The 24,552-nt window shown below is 41.8% G+C and overlaps 1 protein-coding gene across 1 annotated transcript in view; it reads left to right on the forward strand.

Annotated features, from left to right (window-relative positions):
- The window catches only part of SEL1L (SEL1L adaptor subunit of SYVN1 ubiquitin ligase), a 64,550-nt gene extending 45,445 nt beyond the window's left edge, over positions 1 to 19,105 (forward strand). Inside the window, exons 13-21 of the mRNA XM_086319349.1 lie at positions 99 to 176; positions 1,522 to 1,584; positions 2,888 to 2,975; positions 3,289 to 3,437; positions 4,273 to 4,438; positions 6,273 to 6,347; positions 7,289 to 7,461; positions 11,517 to 11,645; positions 14,799 to 19,105. Of these exons, the coding sequence (XP_086175475.1) occupies positions 99 to 176; positions 1,522 to 1,584; positions 2,888 to 2,975; positions 3,289 to 3,437; positions 4,273 to 4,438; positions 6,273 to 6,347; positions 7,289 to 7,461; positions 11,517 to 11,645; positions 14,799 to 15,008 (1,131 nt within the window). The 3' untranslated portion in view covers positions 15,009 to 19,105. The remainder of the gene's footprint in view (positions 1 to 98; positions 177 to 1,521; positions 1,585 to 2,887; positions 2,976 to 3,288; positions 3,438 to 4,272; positions 4,439 to 6,272; positions 6,348 to 7,288; positions 7,462 to 11,516; positions 11,646 to 14,798) is intronic.
- The last annotated feature ends 5,447 nt before the right edge of the window (positions 19,106 to 24,552 follow it).

A 24,552-nucleotide genomic window follows, 5' to 3' on the forward strand; every position in this document is an offset into this window, starting at 1 on the left:
GTTGAAAGATTTCATGAAACCATGAGATGACTTAGGGAAAATGTAATTGCTGAGATGATTACAGCTCATACTGAAATTGGGGTCTGTCTGTTTTCCAGATGTACTCAGAAGGAAGTGATATTGTACCTCAGAGTAACGAGACGGCTCTTCACTACTTTAAAAAGGCTGCTGACATGGTAAGCCTTCTTGACTCAGTGTATTGAAACGTGTGCCATATTCCTGTTACTTTAAGAGATAAGTTTTTAAAGGAATTAATCATAATCAACTTATTCTATAAATTATTGGAAGTGCTTTTGATTCATTTGGATGAATGGATTAGGAAGAAACCTTCTCAATAAAAAGCTATATACATATATGTGTGTGTGTGCGTGCGTGCATGTATGTGTATATTAGGGACCAGATCATTGAATATTAAGTCTGTTTCAGTTTTACTGAGAAGTTTCCTGGCCAGGAATAGAATGGGAATTATATAATTTTTAATATATATATTTTTATATAATTATACATATATATAATATTTTATATATATATTCAATATATATAATTATATATATTGAATATAATATATAATGTATATTATAAATATATATTTAATATATATAGTATATATAAAATATATATATATAATAAATTTATATATAATTTAATGTATATTAAAATATATATATATAATATATAATTTATATAATTAGTAATAGAATGGGAGTTATATAATTTACCCTGTTTGTATTGCAACTTGAGGTTTAAAGCTTCACTGACTAGTTTTGATCATTATAACACACAAGTTAGACTTTCTTTGGCCCCGAGAAAGCTGCCTCTTGAGTATTTAAGACCCTCTGACGCCAGTGTGTGCGCTTACCTCTCTGTCAACTAGTACACGTTACTAGCTGGTAGTACTACTACTAAGTGGATTAGTACGACTAGTACTTGTTGTCCCAAACGACAACGACAGTTAAGTTTTTCCTGAAGGGGCATGGTGACACTTTTTTTAAAGATGCTTCTCTCCTGAGTTTTAGGTGGATACTAGATTTTTCTCTTTAAGGTTTCAAAGCAGTGATTGTCTTTGTTCCACACAGTCCAACAACCTTAAGCATACCCTTGCCACTGATCTCAATGTGTTGATTCTGCCCTGTGGCAGCATCTTCTTTGTTGGGGTGGGAGGCTACCAGTGGAAAACCAACCCCCCCCCCCCAAAAAAAAGTGACCTACTTTTAATTTTGGAAAGATTAAACATATCAGTCATGTTTCATATCACAGATTTGTGAGCCAGATATTCATAAGGTAAGTCACCAAAATTTAATTCTAAGTGAATTTACTCGTTACTGTTTTTCAGCAAATATTGAATGTTAGGTCTCCAAAACTCAGTAACCTGTGTAGTCTGATGGGAAGGAGGAAATTCTGTTTTGAATTGAAAAACTTACTAAGACATGTTCTGAATATGCTTATAAATTATTTCTCTTGCAGTCACTTTTTCTTGCCTATTTTTTTTAATGAATCCTTTCATTTTGGTCTGGTTGGCAGGGCAACCCAGTTGGACAGAGTGGGCTTGGAATGGCTTACCTCTACGGGAGAGGAGTTCAAGTTGTAAGTTTTCAGTCCTAATGTTCTGACTTCAACAAGCAGTCAGCTGGTGACGTAGGAAGTGTTCCTTAACTAGCTCCCAGTCAGCCCAGGTGAGGCCATTCCATTTGTAACCAGAGCTCAACCTGGGCCATTCTCTCTTAGGTTTGGTTCCCTGCCACCGCTCACCCCGTCCCACCGTAGCAGCTGCCTCTTGGCATGGCTGTGTCTCTGGTGCCTTCTCAGGGCGTGAAACTGTTTCTCATGTTTCCATCTCTGCTCTTCGCCTCACTTACTCTCCCATCTCTCTCAGGCTTCAGTATCTCCGGGCCGCATCTTCACTCAGGCCTAAGAAAATTCTCAAGTCCTGTCGTGTAGAGTGAGGAAAGCTCTCTGTGCTACCCCTTGCCCTTCTGGCTGCCACCTCTCTCCTTTCCAGCCCTTTCCTTCAGTCCAGGTTCCTCCGGAGAAGGAGCTCCGTGAGCTGCTGCCGTTCACTCCTCCGCTCTCAGCAGTCAGGCTTCTACCTCCTGTCACTGCGCTGCCCGGCTCAGCAGTGACCTCCGTGTCGGCCCACACGGCGCTGGTTCTGCCTCCCTGGACTCGCTCCTCCTCGGGGCCATCTGGGTTTTCCGGGGCCACTGCGCCTCACTCCTCTGCGCTTCTTACTCACACTGGAGGCCCTGGATCCTCATCACCGTCCCCACCTCTGTCCGATCTCCCAAGCCATGTATTCTTTTAATTTGGGCCCAGACTAAGAGCTCGGTTGAGTATTCTAGTCCGTAGATATTCCCTAGCATTAAAGACAGGGATGTGGTCTCATTCTGATTTCCTTCTAGTCATTTTAGGGTAGTAGAATCCAGGAGTGTCATTTGTTTCATTTTTCTCTGAGGATATGTATATTTGAAATATGATAATAATGTTTGATAAGCTGTTCAGGGAAAGAACTAATAAGGACAGAATAATTTTTCTTATTTAATGTTTAAAAATTGAGGTTTAAAAGGGTTTGTTGATTAATAGAAAAGCTGTGACTGTTTCTTAATTTTTGGTCTGCTGTTTTAGTAGTGTTGTTTTATGTTTTCTGAGAGCAGACATACAAGTTGTTTCACAAAATAATGTATTTGTTTTTCTGCACGGTCTTAAATGTTAATCCACCATGACTGAAAAAATATTACCATCTGTGTATTATTAAAAAGAAGGTCTTTTAATGACTTCAGGAATATTGTGTGCTTTGTGAATTCTTTTTATGAATGAATCTCCTGACTTCAGAATATGTCAGCCTTTCGAGCCTTCTCATCGTGTGATCATGTGACCTCTTTTTCTCCAGAATTATGATTTGGCACTGAAGTATTTCCAGAAAGCTGCTGAACAAGGCTGGGTGGATGGGCAGCTGCAGCTTGGCTCCATGTACTATAGTAAGTAATGATGGATACTCCACATCTAAATTCCCTGTTTTCCTCTAGATGTCACTGTGATGTGGAAGTGAGAGCTATTGAGTTTCTATCTGATGAATGTCCTTCCAAGTCAATAATTTGTGTACATCTTGTATTGCCCTGTAGAATGTATTAATCTGTATTAATGTGCAAATCTATGTTAATAAGATTCATATCATTCTGGAGTAAGAATTCTGAGTTTCATTTAGTTTTATTCCTAGGTAGGGCTTCTCTGATGCTTTAGCTAAACCTCACTTAACACTGTTCCTGACCTCTCATGTGATTTTCCTTACAGACGGCATTGGAGTCAAGAGGGATTACAAACAAGCCTTGAAGTATTTTAACCTAGCTTCGCAGGGAGGCCATATCTTGGCTTTCTACAACCTGGCTCAGATGCATGCCAGCGGCACTGGAGTCATGCGATCGTGTCACACTGCGGTGGAGGTGAGGGCTCTTCTGCGCTCGCCCGGGAGGAGAGTCTGCGGTTCTGATTCTGGTTCTCTTCGTATGGTTTCTTCTAGAGTAGAGACAGACTCCGTCGACTGGCACTGAGACAATGAGGGAAGGCTCTGACTGTCGCACTTACTGATTCAGTTTGTCTGTCCCCCTGGAATTAGCCTTCATAAGAGCGGATATTATTGTCTGCGGTCTCTCTGGCACCTCAGACAGTATCTGAGACATAGCATCAAAAAGTATATGTTAAATGAATGTTGCAGGGGGAATGCTGATATCTCCCAGCTGGAGCCTTTCCTCTTTAGCTTTCTCATGATTGGCACGTCAGAGGAACATTGTTCAACGCTTAGCACAGTTTCTCAGGGCTTCCCAGGTGACACAGTGGTAAAGAATCCACCTGCCAATGCAAGACGTGAGTCCAGTCCCTGGGTTGGGAAGGTCCCCTGGAGAAGGTGATGGCAACCCACTCCAGCATTCTTGCCTGGAGAATCCCATGGACAGAGGAGCCTGGCGGGCTACTGTCCCCAGGGTTGCAAAGAGGTGGACAGGACTGAGCATGCACACACAGTTTCTAAACCTCTCTATGCCTCAGTTTCCTTCCTCGTAAAGTGGAGCTGTTACTGGAACTTACCGCATAAGAGGGTGGCCCCTCACAGGAGGAGTGAGTGAGTTACTGTTCAAATTAGTATCCCAGATTTATATATATATATTTTTTTTTTTTTTTAATAAAACTGCCAGAGATTCAGACAGCAAGCTTAACAATTGCTTGTAGCCAACGTGCAAAAAATGATTTCTGACACACCTCTCTTTTTTCCTGTTCTCACAGTTGTTTAAGAATGTCTGTGAACGGGGCCGGTGGTCTGAGCGGCTCATGACTGCTTACAACAGCTACAAGGACGGGGACTACAACGCCGCCGTGATCCAGTACCTCCTGCTGGCCGAGCAGGGCTACGAGGTGGCACAGAGCAACGCAGCCTTCATCCTCGACCAGAGTAAGGCCCACTCCCGTCCTGCCTGGGTGTTGGAACACAGGGTGCACGTCAGGTTCAGTTCAGTCGCTCAGTCGTGTCCGACTCTCTGCGACCCCATGAATCGCAGCACGCCAGGCCTCCCTGTCCATCACCAACTCCCGGAGTTCACTCAGACTCATGCCCATTGAGTCGGTGATGCCATCCAACCATCTCATCCTCTGTGTCATCCCCTTCTCCTCCCGCCTTAATCTTTCCCAGCGTCAGGGTCTTTTCCAGTGAATCAGTTCTCCGCATGAGGTGGCCAAAGTATTGGAGTTTCAGCTTCAACATCAGTCCTTCCAATGAACACCCAGGACTGATCTCCTTTAGGATGGACTAGTTGGATCTCCTTGCTGTCCAAGGGACACTCAAGAGTCTTCTCCAACACCACAGTTCACAAGCATCAATTTAAGACATCAAGTTAACTTGTTTAAACAGAAAAGCCACAAAGATATTTCTTTATTGAACTGAACAGCCCACATGCTCAAGTTATTTTACCTCAGATCTCTAAGCCATCAAAGTGAGTTTTATGGAGTTGACACTAGAAATAGATCCAACATTGATCATAAAATTAACTGCTTTCAGTTAAATACATTTTTCAAACTACAGCAAATATAAAAATATTGTTTTTCCAGTGGCATATAGATTCCTAGTGGTTCAGTGTGAAATGTCAGACTGAATGAAGCACAAGCTGGAATCAAGATTGCAGGGAGAAATATCAGTAACCTCAGATATGCAGAAGACACCACCCTTATGGCAGAAAGCGAAGTACTAAAGAGCCTCTTGATGAAAGTGAAAAAACTGGCTCAACATTCAGAAAACTAAGATCATGGCATCTGGTCCCATCACTTCATGGCAAATAGATGGGGAAACAATGGAAACCATGACAGACTTTATTTTTTTGGACTCTGAAATCACTGCAGATGGTGATTGCAGCCATGAAATTAAAAGAGGCTTGCTCTTTGAAAGAAAAGCTATGACCAACCTAGCTGCTACTGCTACTGCTAAGTTGCTTCAGTCATGTCCGACTCTGTGCGACCCCATAGATGGCAGCCCTAGACAGCATATTAAAAAGCAGAGACATTACTTTGCCGACAAAGGTCCATCTAGTCAAAGCTATGGTTTTTCCAGTAGTCACACATGGATGTGAGAGTTGGACTATAAAAAAAGCTGGGCACCGAAGAATTGATGCTTTTGAACTGTGGTGTTAGAGAAGACTCTTGAGAGTCCCTTGGACTGTGTGGAGATCCAACCAGTCAATCCTAAAGGAATTCAGTCCTGAATGTTCATTGGAATGACTGATGTTGAAGCTGAAACTCCAATACTTTGGCTACCTGATGCTAAGAACTGACTCATTTGAAAAGACCCTGATGCTGGGAAAGGTTGAAGGCAGGAGGAGAAGGGGATGACAGAGGATGAGATGGTTGGATAGCATCACTGACTTGATGGACATGAGTTTGATTAAACTCCAGGAGCTGGTGATAGATAGGGAAGCCTGGCGTGTTGCAGTCCATGGGGTCGCAAAGAGTCACACACGACTAAGCGACTGAACTGAGTGGTTCAGTAATTAGTCTCATTATTAATTCCGTGGTCAGAACATGCCTCGGGAAGTAGTATTGTCCTGAATGCAATGGTTCCTTTGAACTCAGTATTTTATTCCCATACTCATTTAATGTCAATAATTTTTTCATTTAATATTTTGTATCCCATTTCTTATTTAAATTATGCTGCATGTATCCACCCTGGTTTGCAGATGAAGCCTAAAACTCTAGTGCCTTTGCTTAAACGCCTGGTTTGTGTTTCATTTTCCTTGCAGGAGAAGCGACCATTGTAGGTGAGAATGAAACTTATCCCAGAGCTTTGCTTCACTGGAACCGGGCCGCCTCACAAGGTGAGTGGTTGGTTAGTTCTAGAATAAGAGTTTAACCTGGGGGCCTTTCTTTATTGTATCTTTGTTTTTATCTTCCATAATAAGGATTCATTCGTGACTTTAAACAGAGATACTGTTGCTTAACTTGTTTGCCTGATTGGTATTCATTCTTAGAATGAGTTCTAATCCCAGGGTTTTTAAATTGAAATGCAGGATCTTTGTACTGGACATTTATATCATTCTATGCTTTACTCTGATTTTTAGTTTGAGTCTAGTGTGTTGTGTAAAATGACAATTGAATAAAATGTGTAATAGAATATAGGTGTAAAACGTAAGATTTCAGCCTTTCCCCACTCTTTTTTGTTTGACTATTTCTTTCTCATGCATACTACTCCCAACGTTATCTGCCCATCTTTGCTCCAGTTGAACTATATAAAATGTTAGATGACACAATAGAATACAGTGATCATTTGAAGAGTATTGTTAGTGAAATAGAGATTACACCCACTTTGTTTTGCCTCTCCCTGACTATTAAAAAGCCTTCTTCAGAAGGGCAACTCTTCTGATTTTAATTTTTTACTGAATTTGTAGCTTGGCTGAAGAAATTGCTATAAAGTTTGTGTGTTAGAAGATGGACTTCCCAGGTGGCGCTAGTGAGAAAGAACCCACCTGCCAATTCAGGAGACTCGCGTTCTGTCCTTGGGTTGGGAAGATCCCCTAGAGCAGGAACTGGCAACCCACTCCAGTATTCTTGCCTGGAACATCCCATGGACCGAGGAGGCTGGCAGTTTACAGTCCATGGGGTCGCAAAGAGCTGGGCATGACTGAGTGCGCACGTGCACGCTGTGTTACAAATGAACATTCTGTTTTATGGAAGCGTGTTAGCAGGAGGAGAAATAAGAGTTTCATCTACTTTAAACACAGTTTCTGATTGGCAGTTTTACATTTAACCGCTATTTCAGGCTATACTGTGGCTAGAATCAAGCTTGGAGACTACCACTTCTATGGCTTCGGCACGGATGTGGATTATGAGACTGCGTTTATCCACTATCGTCTCGCATCTGAGCAGCAGCACAGCGCACAGGCCATGTTTAACCTGGGCTACATGCATGAGAAAGGACTGGGCATTAAACAGGTGGGCGTGACTTCAGATGTATGCGTGCTGCCGTTTTGATTTGGGGGAAAGCATCTTCGTTTTTATAGGAAATAGGCTTCCTTTGGAGTGTGCTCATGTTTTAGGTGCTAAGTTAGAAGCCAGTCTTGTAGTATTTCGAAAGAGTACCCTCCACCTCTCTCACCCTCAAGCATACGTGTGTACGCTATTTAGGGTGTTAGGCCAAAGACAGATCCATAAAAGTGGAAAACCATCGCTGCCTCTGCTGTTAACTCCTGTTTGAGAAACTGTCCATCAACAGCCAAATTCTGTCATTTCTAAATTACTTTGAAATGAATTAAAGTGTTTGCTACTGCTGAACTTATTCTCACTCCTACACCTTCCTACTGAAGTCATCCTTTAGACCCGTGGTCATGCAAGTTTCTACCTGTGTTAAAATAACTTTGAGAAACGTATCCTCTTACACATTTTTAATTTGACATTTAAAATTTCTCTTAAGTTTCAAAGAGTCTAAGTTCTAGCTATTTTAAACACTAAAATTTTTATAAATGGAATGACTAAATTACTTTAAATCCCAAAATAATTTGATACCCTCATTATTAACTTTTTAAAAAAAGCATGGCAAATTTGTTAATAAAAATTGTATCCTTTACTTTTCTCCCTGAATTTATATTTTAGTCCATTATTCCTAAAAGTTATATACCAGTGTAATATACTGATCACTCTGTCATGCTTATCTAAAACAAAAAGTATGTAAATTCGAATTTGAATTTTATTTCCTGTGATTATAGGCTGTTTTAAGAAATATTATGGGTATATTATTATAGTCAATTATGAATATACTGTTGATCTCATCAAATTCATGATTTTATAAAATTTTACTTTCTCTAATGCATCTTTGAGATGAATAGAGCATTTTAAAAAATTATTGTAAGTATTGTAGAATAGATTTAGCATTCTATTTTCTGTTTTATAAATATATGAGTGGAACCTCGTTCACATAAGTAAGTACATGGGAATGGGAAGAATTCCGTAGCAAGGTTATTGGCTCTTTAAATGGCTTTAGAGTGCTGTGCTGTCTGGGTCAGTGTGGGCTCTGAAACAGTGCCACAGAGCAGTGGCTTAAGCAGCAGGCGTTTATTCTCCCATTTCTGGAGGCTGCGAAGTTGAAGGCCAGGGTGCCTGCAGGTTTGGTGTCTGGTGAAGGCCCTCTCCTCTCTGTGGCCTCTCATGAGGAAAGAGGGAGAAAGAAGCAGCAAGCTCCTTGAGGATTCTGATGAGGACGTTAATTCCGGTCATGAGTGCTGTCCTCTTAGGACCTCACCCAACCCCGATAACCTCTCAAAGCCCTCACTTCTTCATACCTTAGGGCATAGAGTTTCACATATAAATATTGGGATAATGCAAACACTTAGTCTGTAACATATGCCAAAAATCAGATTAATCTGTCATCGAAGTTATTTCTAATGATCCATCACTGGATAACTTGGGTAGGTCCCCCCTTCAGTTCTGTTGAAAACAACAAATTAGAAACTAGAGACTTGCAAAAAGAGGTGTTCCCTGGCCACTGGACTCACGCTTTCTCAGTTTCTGGGAGTCACATCTGAAAGGCTTTCCCAGGGCTGATAAGGAGCTAATGATACTCCTTACTCATTCAGTCTCCTAGAGACCTTTTGTGCTTAAAAGAAGGTGGTTCATTTCACTTTGTTAATGCACTGCTTTTTTGTCAAAGTGCTTATTTTATTGAATTTGAGTATTTTATTTCCAGTGTGTAAGTTTTGATACATTTATATGAACATTAGATGTTGAATATAGTTTTATCAAGAATCCGGAGCTGCAGGCTGTGCGTTCAGTTCGTGGACAGTCTGCTGAATAGCACAGCTGCTGAAGCCTCCTTGCCCTGTCATACCAGTCGGCCAAATCCGACTCGGTTTCTATCAGAGGGCCTGACTTTGTTAATTCAAATAAAATTAATGGGCTTGATGCCTAAAAAGATCACACATAAGTTGTGGTTTTTACACATTTAGTAATAATTTGCAAAGACAATCAGAATTAAAGTGATGAAACTCTTAATTTTTAAAAAAATCTGTATAATAAGCTGTACAACAAGAAAATCAGTGCTTTTCGTGTCATAATTTGTAATGTTATACAAATTTAATTTGTAATGTTATACAAAGCTTATGCAAATTCTTACGAATAAAGACTAATGAAATGCATAGTATTCCTTTGATTAGAGTTAGGGGAGAGACTGCTGGTATCCATAATTTTTTTTAATTTATTTATTTTTAATTGAAGGATAATTGCTTTACAAGAATTTTGTTGTTTTCAGTTAAACCTCAACATGAATCAGCCATAGGTACACATACGCCCCCTCCCTCCTGAACCTCCCTCCCATCCCCCTTCCCATCCCACCCCATAGGTTGGTACAGAGCCCTGTTTGAGTTCCCTGAGACATAAAACAAATTCCCATTGGCTATCTATCTTATATATAGTAATGTAACTTTCCATGTTACTCTGGTCATACATCTCACCCTCTCCTCCCCTCTCCTCTTATCCATAAGTCTGTACTCTATGTCTGTTTCTCCATTGCTGCCCTGCAAATAAATTCTTCAGTACCATCTTTCTAGATCCCATATCTATGCATTAGTATATACAGTATTTATCTTTCTCTTTCTGACTTGCTTCACTCTGTATAATAGGCTCTAGGCTCATCCACCCCATTAGAACTGACTCAAATGTGTTCCTTTTTATGGCTGAGTAATGTTCCATTGTGTATATGTACCACAACTTCTTTATCCATTTATCTGTCTATGGGCGTCTAGGTTGCTTCCATGTTCTAGCTATTGTAAACAGTGCTGCAGTGAACATTGGAGTACGTGTGTCTTTTTCAATTTTGGTTTCCTCAGGGTATATGTATAAGAGTGGGATTGCTGGGTCATGTGGTGGTTTTATTCCTAATTTTTTAAGGAGTTCCATTAGTTTTAATAAGGCGTTATGATCACCTTTTCTTATTTGTTTTCTGTTTTTTAAATAAATGACATATTCATACTCTAAAAACTAACCAATCCAGCATGCAATATAGATAGAAAAATTTAAGTATTAAATTAAGATGAGGATTGGTGATAATTGGAATAAATAATTCAGGATTTGATTGATAAGATTTAATTTCTCTATCGAATCATCCACACACAGGCCATGGATCACATAAAGTTTGATGTGTGATCTTGAAAAATATGACAGTGCAAGTAAAATGTGTTACTTTTTTAAAAAAATCAAAGACACTCACCATCCTGTCACTTTTGTTTGATGCTCTCTTCTTTTTAACTAATGACTTGCCTGGGGACAAGTACAGAGAAGAGCCGGAAGTAACTGCTTCTATTTAACTGTGCAGAAAAAGTCAGTCTTAGTGTTTAGCCTTTCTTTGCCGTGTCATGGAATTCTTACCTACGAATTTAGTATTCTTTGACAATACTCAGGGCATGAGAGAAGTGAGGTTGTTAAATGAGATTTTTGCAACTCACACCATCCCATTCTACCATTTATCTGAAGGCAGAGCGCCCTCATCTGGGCCACAGTTAGTAATAATTTGTTTCTCCCTTTACAGAAATACATCTAAGACAGGGAAAAAGAGGATTGAGAAACCCCTACCACCCCTTAGAAAACTTTTTTGAGTATGTCCACCCCAGTATAAAGATCTCTACTCCAGACAGAAACCAGAAATTCCTTACGCTGACTGGTTTATAAGTAGGAAAAAATTACTTGAGACCTACAGGTCACCCCAGAAGTCTCCGGGTTAACAGTGTTCTGCAGAGACCTCACATATAACTGTGTCCAGCAAGGGGGTGTCAGGTCAGGGACACACAGGTGACCTTTCAAATTGTTTCCATTAGATTCTTCAAAAGCAAGCAGTTAGATAATTAAAAGAAATTCTCCCTAATTAAAGCTTGAGTTCTTTCTTTGAATAAGGGAAATTTTAAAATGAAACTTGAAAGGTAAAATAAACTTTCCGAACATGTAAATAGTAATTATTTTTATTTTAACAAGAAATGAATCTTGGCTTATTACCTCTGTTATAGGATATTCACCTTGCAAAGCGTTTTTATGACATGGCAGCCGAAGCCAGCCCAGATGCTCAAGTACCAGTCTTCCTGGCACTCTGCAAGTTGGGCGTTGTCTATTTCTTGCAGTACATACGGGAAACAAATGTAAGTGGTCCACAACTCTCCTAATGAAAATACACATGCTATAACCTCAACCCACAGGTTTGGTTTTGCTCAGTTGGGGGAGAGGAGAGTAAGTGACTGGTCTTTGCCCTTCTTCCTGGGTAGAGGGACCTCGTCGGGTGAGGGACGAGGGTGCCGCAGAGCATTTACAGGTGCCAGGGGCGCCTGACGGGTCCCCGGTGCTAAAGGGCATCCCAGGCGGTACACCAGTGAAGAGCCCGCCTGCCGATGCAGGAGACACCAGAGACGCGGGTTCAAACCTTGGGTCGGGAAGATCCCTTGGAATAGGAAGTGGCAGCCCACACCAGAATTCTTGCCTGGGACATCCATGGACAGAGGAGCCTGGCGGGCTCCAGTCCATGGGGTCGCAGAGTCAGACACGACTGAGTGACCGTGCATGCATGTATGCCCATTGCTAGTGCATTTCATTGGTGCAGATGTTTTCTGGTTAGGGGAATCTGAGACTAACCCATGACAACTTGAAATAGTAGTTAACTAAGTTCAAAACCATTTACTCAGATGACTGCCTAGCAGTGACTCAGACCAAGCACTTAAAAAGAGAATTTAAAACATGGAAAGAAGTGGAACCTGAGAGCCTGCCCAGGCTATTGTACTTCAGATTCTTCTGCTAGTGAAACATGTTAAAAACAGCACCGGAAGTGTTTTCTAAAAATACCTAGAATTATTTAAATGTGCTCAACGGTAGATCCTTGCTAGGAGGTGGGTGGGTTACCCATTCTCTTCACAACTACCAGCTTAGTTTCCAACACAGGGCTCTAGGGCTCTCCAGGTGTCTGTTTTGCTTACAGTACCTGTCATTCCTCATAACAGATTCACTGGTGCAGCATTTAACTCTGAAAGTCCTAAAAGGTATGCAGAAAGAAGGGCTGTTTAACTTTAATTCACTCCAGGCCAGAAAGGGATGATGTCAACCTTTTGTTGGCATCTTTCAGGACGAGTTGATGCACCCTTTCACCGTTAGATTCCAGAAGGGGCTTCACTCAGTGTTAACATGTGTAGATTGAGGCCTTAGGCTTCAGCATCCAGAAGACGAAATTCGTTTTGCAATCCTAGCGATGCACCAAGGTTCTCCACCTATTGGGCTCCTGAGGGCTGAAGGTGCTGGCGTCTGTCCTGTCCTCTGCTTATACACTTATAATCAACGTAGGATTGTTTGGTAGCAGGATCCAGGGTACACTGTGCGCTCTGCTATCAGTAACTCAAAGGACCTTTGTTCCTTTCACTGAAAAGCTAACAGTGTGGCCACCAGCTCTTACTCTCTCAGGACTATTTCAACTAAACTATTGATTAAATGTGTATTACATTATTATCCATGTTTACCTAATTATCAGTATTGAGCACAGTCTAGGATTTGGTTGTGTAATACTCCATAATAAGTTGTGTTTTAGGAACTTACTCCTAAATAAGGAATAAGGTATAGGAAAACAATCAGATGCCCCATAATCTTACCACTTGGATATTCTCCCACCTTCCCTGTGAAAGGAGTAAGAAGTACTGATGGTAAGAAAGTCAAACAGTACAGAAAAACAGTCTCCTCTTGTAGGTCCTACCCCAGGAAACTATTAGTTTCTTATAATTTTTTTCCAGAAAAAATTAGATTCTATACCTACAAATGTATATTGTGGGGACCTTTTAAATGTAGTTTTATTTAAACATAAAGGATTATGCCCCATATTTCCTTTCTTCTTGGTGGGTAAGTAGCAGTCAGAAAATACCAGGAATAACTTAAGCAACATTAAAATATGATATACAAAGAACATAATTTTAAAGTTCAGTTTTAGCAGTCAATTACAGTTAAATCCTAACTAAAATCATTTGTGCAGCTGTTAAACATGAATCTAACTATGATTCATATGAAACATACAGAACTAACACCTTCAGTTACAATAAACGGGCGACCGTAGTAAAATAGCCCTGCCGTCATTAGAAGAAAGCGTTTTGGTAGCGAGTGAGTCATCACTGGAAACAGGTTATAGTTGTGCCCATACACTGCTTCCCCAGCCCCGTCCTCGTTCCTAGTGTTTGTTTCAGATATTTCCTGTGAAAATGGTTGGAAATTAGCGCGTTGTTACTGACCGGAAGGAGTCCTGTAAGATACTTTGTTGTTGTTTAGTCACTTGGTCCTGTCCGACTCCTTGCCACCCCATGGACTGTAGCCGCCAGGCTCCTCTGTCCATGGAATTCTCCAGGCAGGAATACTGGAGTGGGTTGCTGTACCTTTCTCCAGGGGGTCTTTCTGCCCCAGAGATCAAACCCAAGTACTTTTCATTTCTTCAGTTGAACTGATTGTTTTGTCTAGTCCTTAATTTTATTAGATTGTTTACTGTGTTAAAGTCTGGCGGGGTTTAATTTTTAGTTTATTTCTTACTGAAGTACATTTGATGTGCAGCACTCTAGAGTTACATATACAATACAGTGATTCATCATTTTTATAGATTGCACTCCACGTATGGTTATTAGACATTAGTGGCTATGTTCTCCGTGTCGTAGCTTATGTTGTACGTAACAGTCTGTGTCTCTTCATCCCGGACCTCTGTATCGCCCCTCCCACTCCTTCTCCCTGCTGGTAACCACTACTTTGTTCTCTATATCTGAGTCTGCTTCTTTTTTGTTGTATTCACTAGTTTGTAAATTTTTCAGATACCACATATCAGTGATATCATACAGCATTTGTCTTTCTGTCGGACTCACTTCACTTAGCATAATGCCCTCCAAGTCCATCCACGTTGCTACAGATGGAAAAATGCCATTCTTTTTATGGCTGAGTGATAATATTCCATTGTGTGTATGCACCACATCTTCATTCACCAGTTGATGGGCCCTTAGGTTGCTTCCATATCTTGGCAATTATGAATTATGCTGCTGTGAACATCGGACTGCATGTATTTTTCAGAATTAAGTGTTTTTGTTTTTTTCAGATAAATAGCCAGTAGTGGAACTGCTGGGTCATGTGGTAGTTTTTATAGTAAAATCTTTTTTCTAAAAAAGACATTGCAAAATATTACTAAAACCAATTGTTTCAATAAATTCTGTATTTATCTCCTAATTTGTGAGGTAACTTTCCTAGCTTTACGTTTAAGTGATCATAATGATTTTTATATTATTCTCACTAAGATTCGAGACATATTCACCCAACTTGATATGGACCAGCTCTTGGGACCCGAGTGGGACCTTTACCTCATGACCATCATCGCGTTGCTGTTGGGAACAGTGATCGCCTACAGGCAGCGGCAGCACCAGGACATGCCTGTCCCCAGGCCCCCGGGGCCACGGCCGGCCCCACCGCAGCAGGAGGGGCCCCCAGAGCAGCCGCCGCCGCAGTAACCCGCCATGTCCCCCCCGACGGTGACAGACAAAGAAAGGGTTTGCTGAGAACGCTTGCATTCGGTGTAGGACTTTGGATCAGTGATCGCCACCTCCTGGAAGAGGCACAAGGAAGCGTTAAATTCCTAAAGCTGCTTGGAATCTGATGCCTTTATTTTCAGGGATAAGTAACTCTTACCTAAACTAAGTTGAATGTCCGTTTCAGTGCCGTACGGAATAACAGCTCTCAGTGGCTTCCCCCGCCCCCCTTTTTTCACCCCGGAAACATTTGCAAGGCACTCGCAGTGGTCATGTCCGCTGTGTCCAGCTGTCTGTCTTGGGTCCCTTCAGTCACTCTTTCAGTGTGCATAAGTTCTGTCAGCCGTCTTGAAGGTCTTATGCATTGACACTAGAACTGATCAGTGAAAAAAGGAAAACCCAGTTAGTTGCAAATTTAACCTTAACATGTTTGAAAGTCTGAAAATAGAACTTGCCTTTTAAGTTAAGAAAAAAAAAAAGTCCTCAAAGTGTTCCAGAACTGTGATAACCAAGGACCTTTGATCAGTCCATGTGCAAGTATACATATGCAGCGTATTTGTTCCTTTAAAAGGGAAGGTTGGGCGGTTTCTTATTATTGGTGATTGATTGTCATACTTTATACCATACTTCTCTCCTTCAAAGACTGAAAGGCCTTGTTAAAGAGTTTTATGTGAACTTCATTTCCATGGAGTGGAGTATATAGAAAACTTTGTGAACTGACTCCTTGAGCTAACACATGAACTTGCCCCACCTACTCACTGTAATTTGCTTGTTTGTTACAAGTATGCAGAGCCTTTATCTGGAGCCAGAGGCTGGACTGAACGGGAGGATTAGAAAGCAATATTGAACGACTCTGGGTGGGGTACCAGGATCACAGACACACTTTCCCAAAAGTTAACGCTTCTGTTCCCAGGATTCATTTTATTAATACTTTGCATTTCTTACTGCAAAAGAACAGACCACCCTCCTGAATTCTTTAAATGTGAAATATCCTTGCCAGGCTATGGCAGACAGAAACTACCATTACAATACTAAAACTCTAGCGAGTCAGAGATGCATTAAAATCAGTGGTTGAAGAAAGCTACTAAAGTCTCCTTGTTCAGACAGATTTTTATTTCTGCAGCTTGATGTAATGGGAGAAAATCAACCACCTGCGTAGCTACCATGTTTCATCGCCATCCCACTGTTAACAGGAGGAAAAGCAGGCTGTTACACTTCAGAACTGTCTGCTTAAGGATACGGAGAAAAGCCACCACGGCACCAGCAAAGACCACTGAGAACATCACATACACAAATGAAACACGTCAGCCAAACTCATACTCCTTTTTACAGTTGGATGGCAGCGTTCGCCAGCCTGTATCCAATCTGAGGCCCGTTTAGCGTCTGAGCAGGCTTTCTGCGCTTGCTGACCTCCGTCTGTTTCTATTAATCTTTATACTCTTTTCATAACCCCTCATGTGCCAGAAAACTTGAAGAGTTCCTTACCTGTAGACTTGTAAAACTTTGGTTTTTGAAGTGGGGATTGTATTTAGAACTAGGTCTAATCAGTCCGTAAGGAAGCTGAGGGCTCTAAATGTGAAGTTGTGTGCTTTTGTGTGTGTGTGTGTGTGTGTGTGTGTGTGTGTGTGTAGAGTATTATGAGAAACCTGGTGAGCAAACTTTCCTCCTGGATAGTTGCTTCTAAACCTGAAGAGGTGGTCACAGCGAGAACCATGTGTAAATGCACATCTGAAAGGTAGGCCATTTTACCCTCAGAAATGTAATGTCGCTTTGGGCAGCTCATGTAAATACTGAGACTTCTGTTGGCTCTCTTATGTGAGAGATTCGCTTGCATTTGGTACAGGATGTTCATGTCTTCACCCCTGCCTCTTCTCCCCACCCTTCAAAATAAGTATGATCCACGGTCAGAGCCACTCTCCGTTTCAAAGAAACTGTTTCATTTTATTTAAACGTTTAACAAATAACTTCTATGTTTTTCTGTCATCCACCTAATTTCTCCTTTAGCAGTATTCTTATCTCTTTATCTTTCCTTCCCTCTTAGTACTTGGAAAAAGACAATTCTTCAACAGTGGTCTCTACCCCGAGGCAGACGGGAAAAGCCGGTCTTGTTCTCCAGGTGATGACAGACTTCCTGTTGGCGTACCTCTTGCCCATGTCCTTTTTATTCATCTTCCAAATCGATCTTTTTTCTGTTGGCCTTTGTCCACCTCCTGTTTCACGCAGGCTCATTTGCTACTGGCAGTTTGAATGGTAAACCTAAAATAGTTTAGTTCCTGTGACTTCATTCAAAGACTTGTCTCGAAATCCTTGGCTCCCTTCCTCGGCCTGTACAAGGGACCTGATACCTAAACAAATAGGAACGGGGTTTCTCCTAAAATAACGCTCAATACTTAACCTAATCAAATGGCATCCATTTGAATACAATGACAGTAACTCAAGCTAGTTAATGTCAGTGACATTAAACCAACTCCAGGATTCAGGAGTTTTAATGTTAGGATTTAGAGTTAGCAGGTAGAGTGTGGCTTCACCTCTCTGCGGTAGCCCAGCTCTCCCCGTCCCTGTGAGAGGCTGTCTTCCTGCCTTCGGGGCAGCGGCAGTAGGGCCTTTGCTCAGGCTTCACCTCTCCGAGGTAGCCCCGCTCCCCGTCCCTGTGAGAGGCTGTCTTCCTGCCTCTGGGGCAGCGGCAGTAGGGCCTTTGCTCAGCTTCCGTTCTCTTGTGCGTTAGGTCTGTTGCTTATCCAACCGTTCCAGAGTCTGGAGACTCTTTAGCTTTTTATTTTCTGCTAAGAAGGTGGCACTGGTGTTTGGGGTTTGCTATTGGTTTTCTGTTTTGTTTTGTTTTCCTTTTTGTTCTTGGAGCTTTTGTTTCTGTTTTCTGGGTAAGGCTTACCTTGTTTTTAGTTTCTATTCAATGGCACAGAAAAATCAGAAGGTTTCTTTTCTTCCAAAATGATTTAGCACTTAAAGGAGATTAACTTGCGGATCATTAATCCTAATACTCTTGAGGATGTGTTCCCCTTCTGCATATGCGGTTAATTTGTGAGTTTTACTGCTAAGCCATTGTATCTCTCTATCACTGGGAAGTTGTAGAAACTTCTGCCCATGATCTGTTGCTTTATTTAAGGAGCTGCTGTTGCCTCCAGGAAACTCAAGAATTTTGTATGAGCTTTTTTTTTTCTTTCACCTCCTTTCTTTGCTCCTCATGTTCTTCAAACCAGTGTTTTGGAAGTATGCATGCAAGCCTATAAATGAAGACCACAGGTCTTCATGTATGTAGCATGTGTATTATAGTGTCTAGCTACATCTGCAAACACCTTATTCAGAGGTTTGGATTAACATTTCACATGCACATTTCAAAACAAAAGTTTTTCAGCCGTTAAACACCCCCCTTACCAAGAAGAGCAGCATGGGCTACATTTACCCCAATAACAGCTACTGTTTGTTTTAAAAGTGAATTTAATTATATGTTATACAATATTATGACTACCACTGTGCAAGAAATAAAGAAAAAGAACTTCTATTTTCATGAAAGTATTTTTCATCAGTCATTGGTCTCAGATATAAGTGAAAATACAAACTTTCTGAATACTGTACTGTCTGAGGCACTACCTGACTTTTAAATGTGTAGTAAAAAGAAGCTAAATTTCTCCTTCCACTTGGTATTTCAAGAAGATTGAAAATATTCCACGTAAAAATGATTTGCACAAGTGAAAAGCCTGTGTGTGCACGAGAAGGATGTCTTGGTTATATGTAGAGTCATCTCACAGCACCAGTTTTCCTGTTTGGAATTATAAGATGACACTGTTCTCTTTGATTTAAAAAAAAATCATAACATTTGATACGATCAAGGTGTAACCACTATTGATATTTAGGAGACATTTTAAAAGACCATAAACTGACATTGGAAAGAACACCATGGTAGACTTTTTGTAAATTTATTTTGTATTTAATTAAATTCAGTATAAAGGCTGGTGAAGTGTAATATAATTGTGTAAACAAATCCTGTTAATAGAGAGATGTACAGATTCGTTTTGTACTGTATCTTGAAACTTGTGAAATAAAGATTCCACCTCTGGTTATCCTGTATGCTAATCATGTACCATGGCCAGGCACCACTCCACACAGACTTTTTTAAAAACCTGAATGATTCAATTTTTTAATGAACCTTTTGGATTTTCAGAAGCTTCTGGAAAAACATTCATTGGGGGCGCTTTGAATCCATCTTAAATTTACTTTTAGCTATTGAAATTCAGATTTCTGTAAGTTGAGTATTATCCTCCGGAGTACTGAGAATATACACTTGCCAAGAAGCGTTTCCATGTTTAAATCCCTGAGATCTTGGACCTGAGTTGGCCTGTGATAGTAAGCGTGATTCACTTTAATCCTGATTTTACTAAAACTTAGCTACAGTGTGTTTAGGCGTTGCCTTTTCCCAGAAGGTTTTTACAGAGCTGCATACCATGCAGCACAGTGAAATGTGCATAGCATGAGTAAGAGCTCAGTAAAGGGGAAACAAAGGAGAAAACAGTATTGAATCAGGAGTGAACACTGTACAGAGATGCACATCAGAGCTGGGCTACAGACACAGCCCTGACGTCCTCGAAGCCAACTCAAAAGAAGTTGTTCAGCTTAGAAGCAGCAGATCCTTTTAAAAAGTCTGGATGATGCAGATTGTGGCAGGTGAGAAGTCGCACCTCAGATTTTACTTCTGGGAAGACAGTCAGCCACCCAAGGTGACCTTGACTAACTTTGACTGAAATCAGAGTCGTGAGGAAGTTGCACATCAGCTGAAACGTCCATAGTGTGTCCGTTCCGCCTGGCGCTGGGCGTGATCCCTGGTTGCCAGTTCACCCCTTTCTGACAAGTCAGTAAAACGAGTCCTGGGGCTTCACTGGATCCAGCCTGGAGAGAAACAGCCTCTCCCTGTTCCTTGTACAACACTAATTTTGATTGGCCACACTAACCCTGAAATTTGCTTATCCTATGTCATGACGCATACATGAATGTATGCACGTAAGAAATTACCAATAGTTTCTGTAGTAGAAACTATAGGGGGGAAAAGGATTTTTTCACTTTTTGAATGTTTTGCAAATCACTTGAGTCAAGGGAAAAATAAAATGAGCTTTAGAGTTTACCAGTTCAAAAGGAGAGGTGCCTCTATGTTACGGGTCTTGTCTGTTTCTTCCAGTGTCATTCCCACCACTGTTGAGAAAGCCATCACGCTGAACAACCTTATGGGATCCTGAAAATTCTGCCAACCTTCTGATTTACTGTTAGGATTACATTTTGAGCAAAACTCTGGTTTTCCTAGTGGCCAAATGTTTTCCATCTGGATTAATTTCTTCTAAACAGGACCTAGTGCTAATGCTGAATTATGCGTTAAATCCAACTTTTAAAAATCCCACATGATTTTTTTTCTCATATAAGTTGAGAATGTGGTCAGTTAATTGACCCAAGAACATTCATCTAAATATTTTCAGGTTTTGCTCAAATCCAGTTTCCTTGTGCCTTCTCTCTACCACCTAATACAACTCTCTTATTTAGCTTCTCAGGATTGAAAAGAATTTCTCCTAAGCCTTACATGTATCAGATAGAGATTTAAGTATCCTAAACAAGGATTCTGACTTTGAAAAATAAAGTGGTCGTCGAGTTTTACGTGATTCAGGATTTAAATGGGAACAACAGAAACCTCGGTTGCCGGAAACAGATTTATTTCAAGATGTTAAAGCCCAGCTGTTGGTTTCAGAGCTTGTGCATCTGGGTTTCCCCATTCTTCACCCATGCTTTGCCTATATTTTCCTCCCCCTTAAGAAAATTTGATTAGTTGAATTTTTTGTTGTTCTAAATGAAATTTTTTTTTTAAACAAATAAAAACTAATGCTGATCGTGCAAGGGAGGGGGAGGTAGTAAAGGGAGCCCATCCAGTTGGTCTTGTCTCTTAGGTACTAGTACAGAATTTACTTGAATGTTTTTCAGCCTCCACATTTGTTATTTCTTTTGCATACCATTTAGACAATGTTCTTTGGTAGCATCGTGAGCACTGCGTGGAAATTTACTGCCAGGACAGGTGAGAAGAGCACACTGTTTTCCCTACAGTCCCTAATTTGACTCCAGATGAAGCAAATGCTGTAAATGGAACTGTCCACACCAGAGCTGTGAACAACAGCCTCTGTTATTTCAAGGGCAAGGAAAAAAGTACTTCAAGAAGCCTTAAATGTGTTCATTGGTATTTCATCACTCACTTAAGACTTAAAAGTAATCAAAATGGCATAAGCAATGTTTTTTGTCCTCAAGTTCACTAAACCAAAGAAGGAATCTCGTAGCTCTCTCCCAGCACAGTAGAGTAGGTTTAGGAATAGATTAATACTGCTTAACCTGAGAGCAGTGAAGTAGAAGAAAGGCCTACGAACTGGGATGAAAGGCCAACCTTAGCCAGAGAAAATCTGCACTGCACCCATCAGACCTACGTCACCAATGAAAGGGACATTTTAATCACGAGTCATTATCCAGTGGCTGAGTCACGATGATAAATGGGACAGACCCCCACTCAACCTCCATGGCCTGTGGCGGGCCTCTCCCATTGACCCTCCCGAGTTGCCTAAGCCCTTCGTAGAAGATTAGTGGTCAGTCCAGCCCCCACTGAGTGGCCCTGATATGCAAAGGGAGAAAGGAAGGACACCACAGCAAGGGAGAGGAGAGATCTGGCCTGGCCTCTGGTCCTCACAGTGACTGGATGGCCTTGGGCAGACCACTCACTATATGGTGAGGTTGGTGGCCCTGGGTGTTCATTCAGGTATTGCCAGCCCTTGGAGGTCTTCAATGCCAAAAGCAATTGAAGAGGAATGTTTCCAAGAACCAACCAGCCTGAGAAAATGCCTCACAGTTGGCATTCAGTTTGGGGTTCTGGAGAACAGGTCACCATGAAGTCCATCTAGATGTAGGTGTGCATTTTGTTCTAATATCGGATGCCCTAAATATCAAACCTGGGTTTGAGCAAACTGCAGTTTTTCTCTGTGGGACCTTATGTCCCTTCAAGACTGAAAGCTTCAGCAAGTGAATGCTGCCTTCCCGTGAAGAGACTTGAGAAGGAGAGCAGAGCGTTACAAGGGTCAGGAGGGTGGATTATGCGGCCTTGAGTCTTGCAATCTTCCGTTATGGGCTTTATGCCTTGAGGGGCTTCTTTATTTATATAAGATCTCGATTAATTCTGGAACGAAGTTTTGCAGGATCTGTTTGAATCTTGATGGGATGGGCAAATTTTGCCCATATCAACTGGAGATTTTGCCCACAAGGAATGGGGTAGCTGATTCAATGGGCACAAATGATCAGCGTTTCCAGACTCAAGTCTAGTAAAGGTCAGAGACGGAGCAAATGAACAATGTCAAAGGGTCATTTAATTCACTGGTTGGCTGGTTATTTTTTATATAATTGTAGGTATTTATTTATGTTTGGCTATGCTGGGTCTTCATTGCCGCACAGGCTTTTCCCTGTATGTGGCATGCTAAGTCACTTCAGTCATGTCTGACTTTCTGTGACCCGTGGACTATAGCCCGCCAGGCTCCTCTGTCCATGGGATTCTCCAGACAAGAATACTGGGGTGGGTTGCCACACCCTCCTCCAGGGGATCTTCCCCCCATCCAGGAATCAAACTTGCATCTCCTGCGTTGCAGGAGCCACCAGGGAAGCCCAACATATACATTACCGTGTGTAAAATAGATAAAAATAGATAGCCGGGGGAGTTTGATGTATGACGTCGGGAACCTGTCAGAAGCTGGTGCTCTGTGACCACCTAGCAGGGTAGGATGAGGAGGGAGGCGGGAGGGGGTTCAAGAGGGAAGGGACATATGTACACCTATGGTCGATTCCTACTGAGGTGTGGCAGAGATCATCACAGCATTGTCCAGTCCAGTTCAGTCACTAAGTCGTGTCCGACTCTGGGACCCCATGGGCTGCAGCACGCCAGGCCTCCCTGTCCATCCCCAACTCCCGGAGTTTAACTCATGTGTATTGCCTCAGTTATGCCATCAACCATCTCATCCTCGGCCGTCCCCTTCTCCTGCCCTCAATCTTTCCCAGCATCAGGGTCTTTTCAAATGAGTTGGTTCTTCGCCTCAGGTGGCCAAAATATTGGAGTTTCAGCTTCAGCATCAGTCCTTCCAATGAACATTCAGGACTGATTTCCTTTAGGATGGACTGGTTGGATCTCCTTGCTGTCCAAGGGACTCTCAATATTGTAAAGTAGTTATCCTCTAACTAGAAAAGACAAAATTAAAAATGGCCTCCAGGAGCTTTTGAAGACCAAAGCGGCTTCCATGAGTTCTGTGATTCTAAGTTAACCCCAACTGTCACCACCCCAACCTGTGTATAAATTTAGAACAAGACCTCCCACGTCCATTTACCCGAAATAGCTGAGCTAGTCAAAGAGTCGAGGAGAAGGCAATGGCACCCCACTCCAGTACTCTTGCCTGGAAAATCCCATGGGCCGAGGAGCCTGGTAGGCTGCAGTCCATGGGGTCGCATAGAGTCGGACACGACTGAAGTGACAGCAGCAGCAGCAGCAGCAGCAGCAAAGAGTCATGACAGCTAGTGGAGGCGCGTGTGCATGTGCTGTGTTCATCCCGGCAGGGCTGTTCAGGTCTCACACTGCCTGCCTGCCTCCCTCTGCCCTTTGTCCCAGCCCACTTTCCTCTCGTCTCCGCATTAAATCAGGTGCACCTGTTAGGCACCCCTGTGTCTTTCCTTTATAGCACTTCTTATTGATTATTCACACTGTTTAATCTTGGTCTCCCTGTTGGTAAATCCCTAGAGAACAGACACCATCTGTGTCTCATTCCCCAGTGGACACCCAGAGCTTGGCATGATGCCTGACATAGCAATCAATTTGGTACATGTTTGAGTTGGCTTAAAACTCAACATTCAGAAAACTAAGATCATGGAGTCCAGTCCCATCATTCCATGGCAAATAGATGGGGGAACAGTGGAAACAGTGTCAGACTTTATTTTTTGGGGCTCCAAAATCACTGCAGATGGTGATTGCAGCCATGAAATTAAAAGACGCTTACTCCTTGGAAGAAAAGTTATGACCAACCTAGACAGCATATTAAAAAGCAGAGACATTACTTTGCCAACAAAGGTCTGTCTAGTCAAGGCTATGGTTTTTCCAGTGGTCGTGGATATATGTGAGAGTTAGACTGTGAAGAAAGCTGAGCGCCAAAGAATTGATGCTTTTGAACTGTGGTGTTGGAGAAGACTCTTGAGAGTCCCTTGGACTGCAAGGAGATCCAACCAGTCCATCCTAAAGGAAATCAGTCCTGAATGTTCATTGGAAGGACAGATGTTGAAGCTGAAACTCCAATATTTTGGCCACCTGATGTGAAGAGCTGACTCATTCGAAAAGACCCTGATGCTGGGAGGGATTGGGGGCAGGAGGAGAAGGGGACGACAGAGGATGAGATGGTTGGATGGTATCACCGACTCAATGGACATGAATTTGAGTAAGCTCTGGGAGTTGGTGATGGACAGGAAA

This window comes from Bos grunniens, chromosome 10, assembly GCF_055505025.1.
Source record: "Bos grunniens cultivar Pamir isolate PY7600 chromosome 10, Bosgru_T2T1.0, whole genome shotgun sequence".
NCBI lineage: Eukaryota > Metazoa > Chordata > Mammalia > Artiodactyla > Bovidae > Bos > Bos grunniens.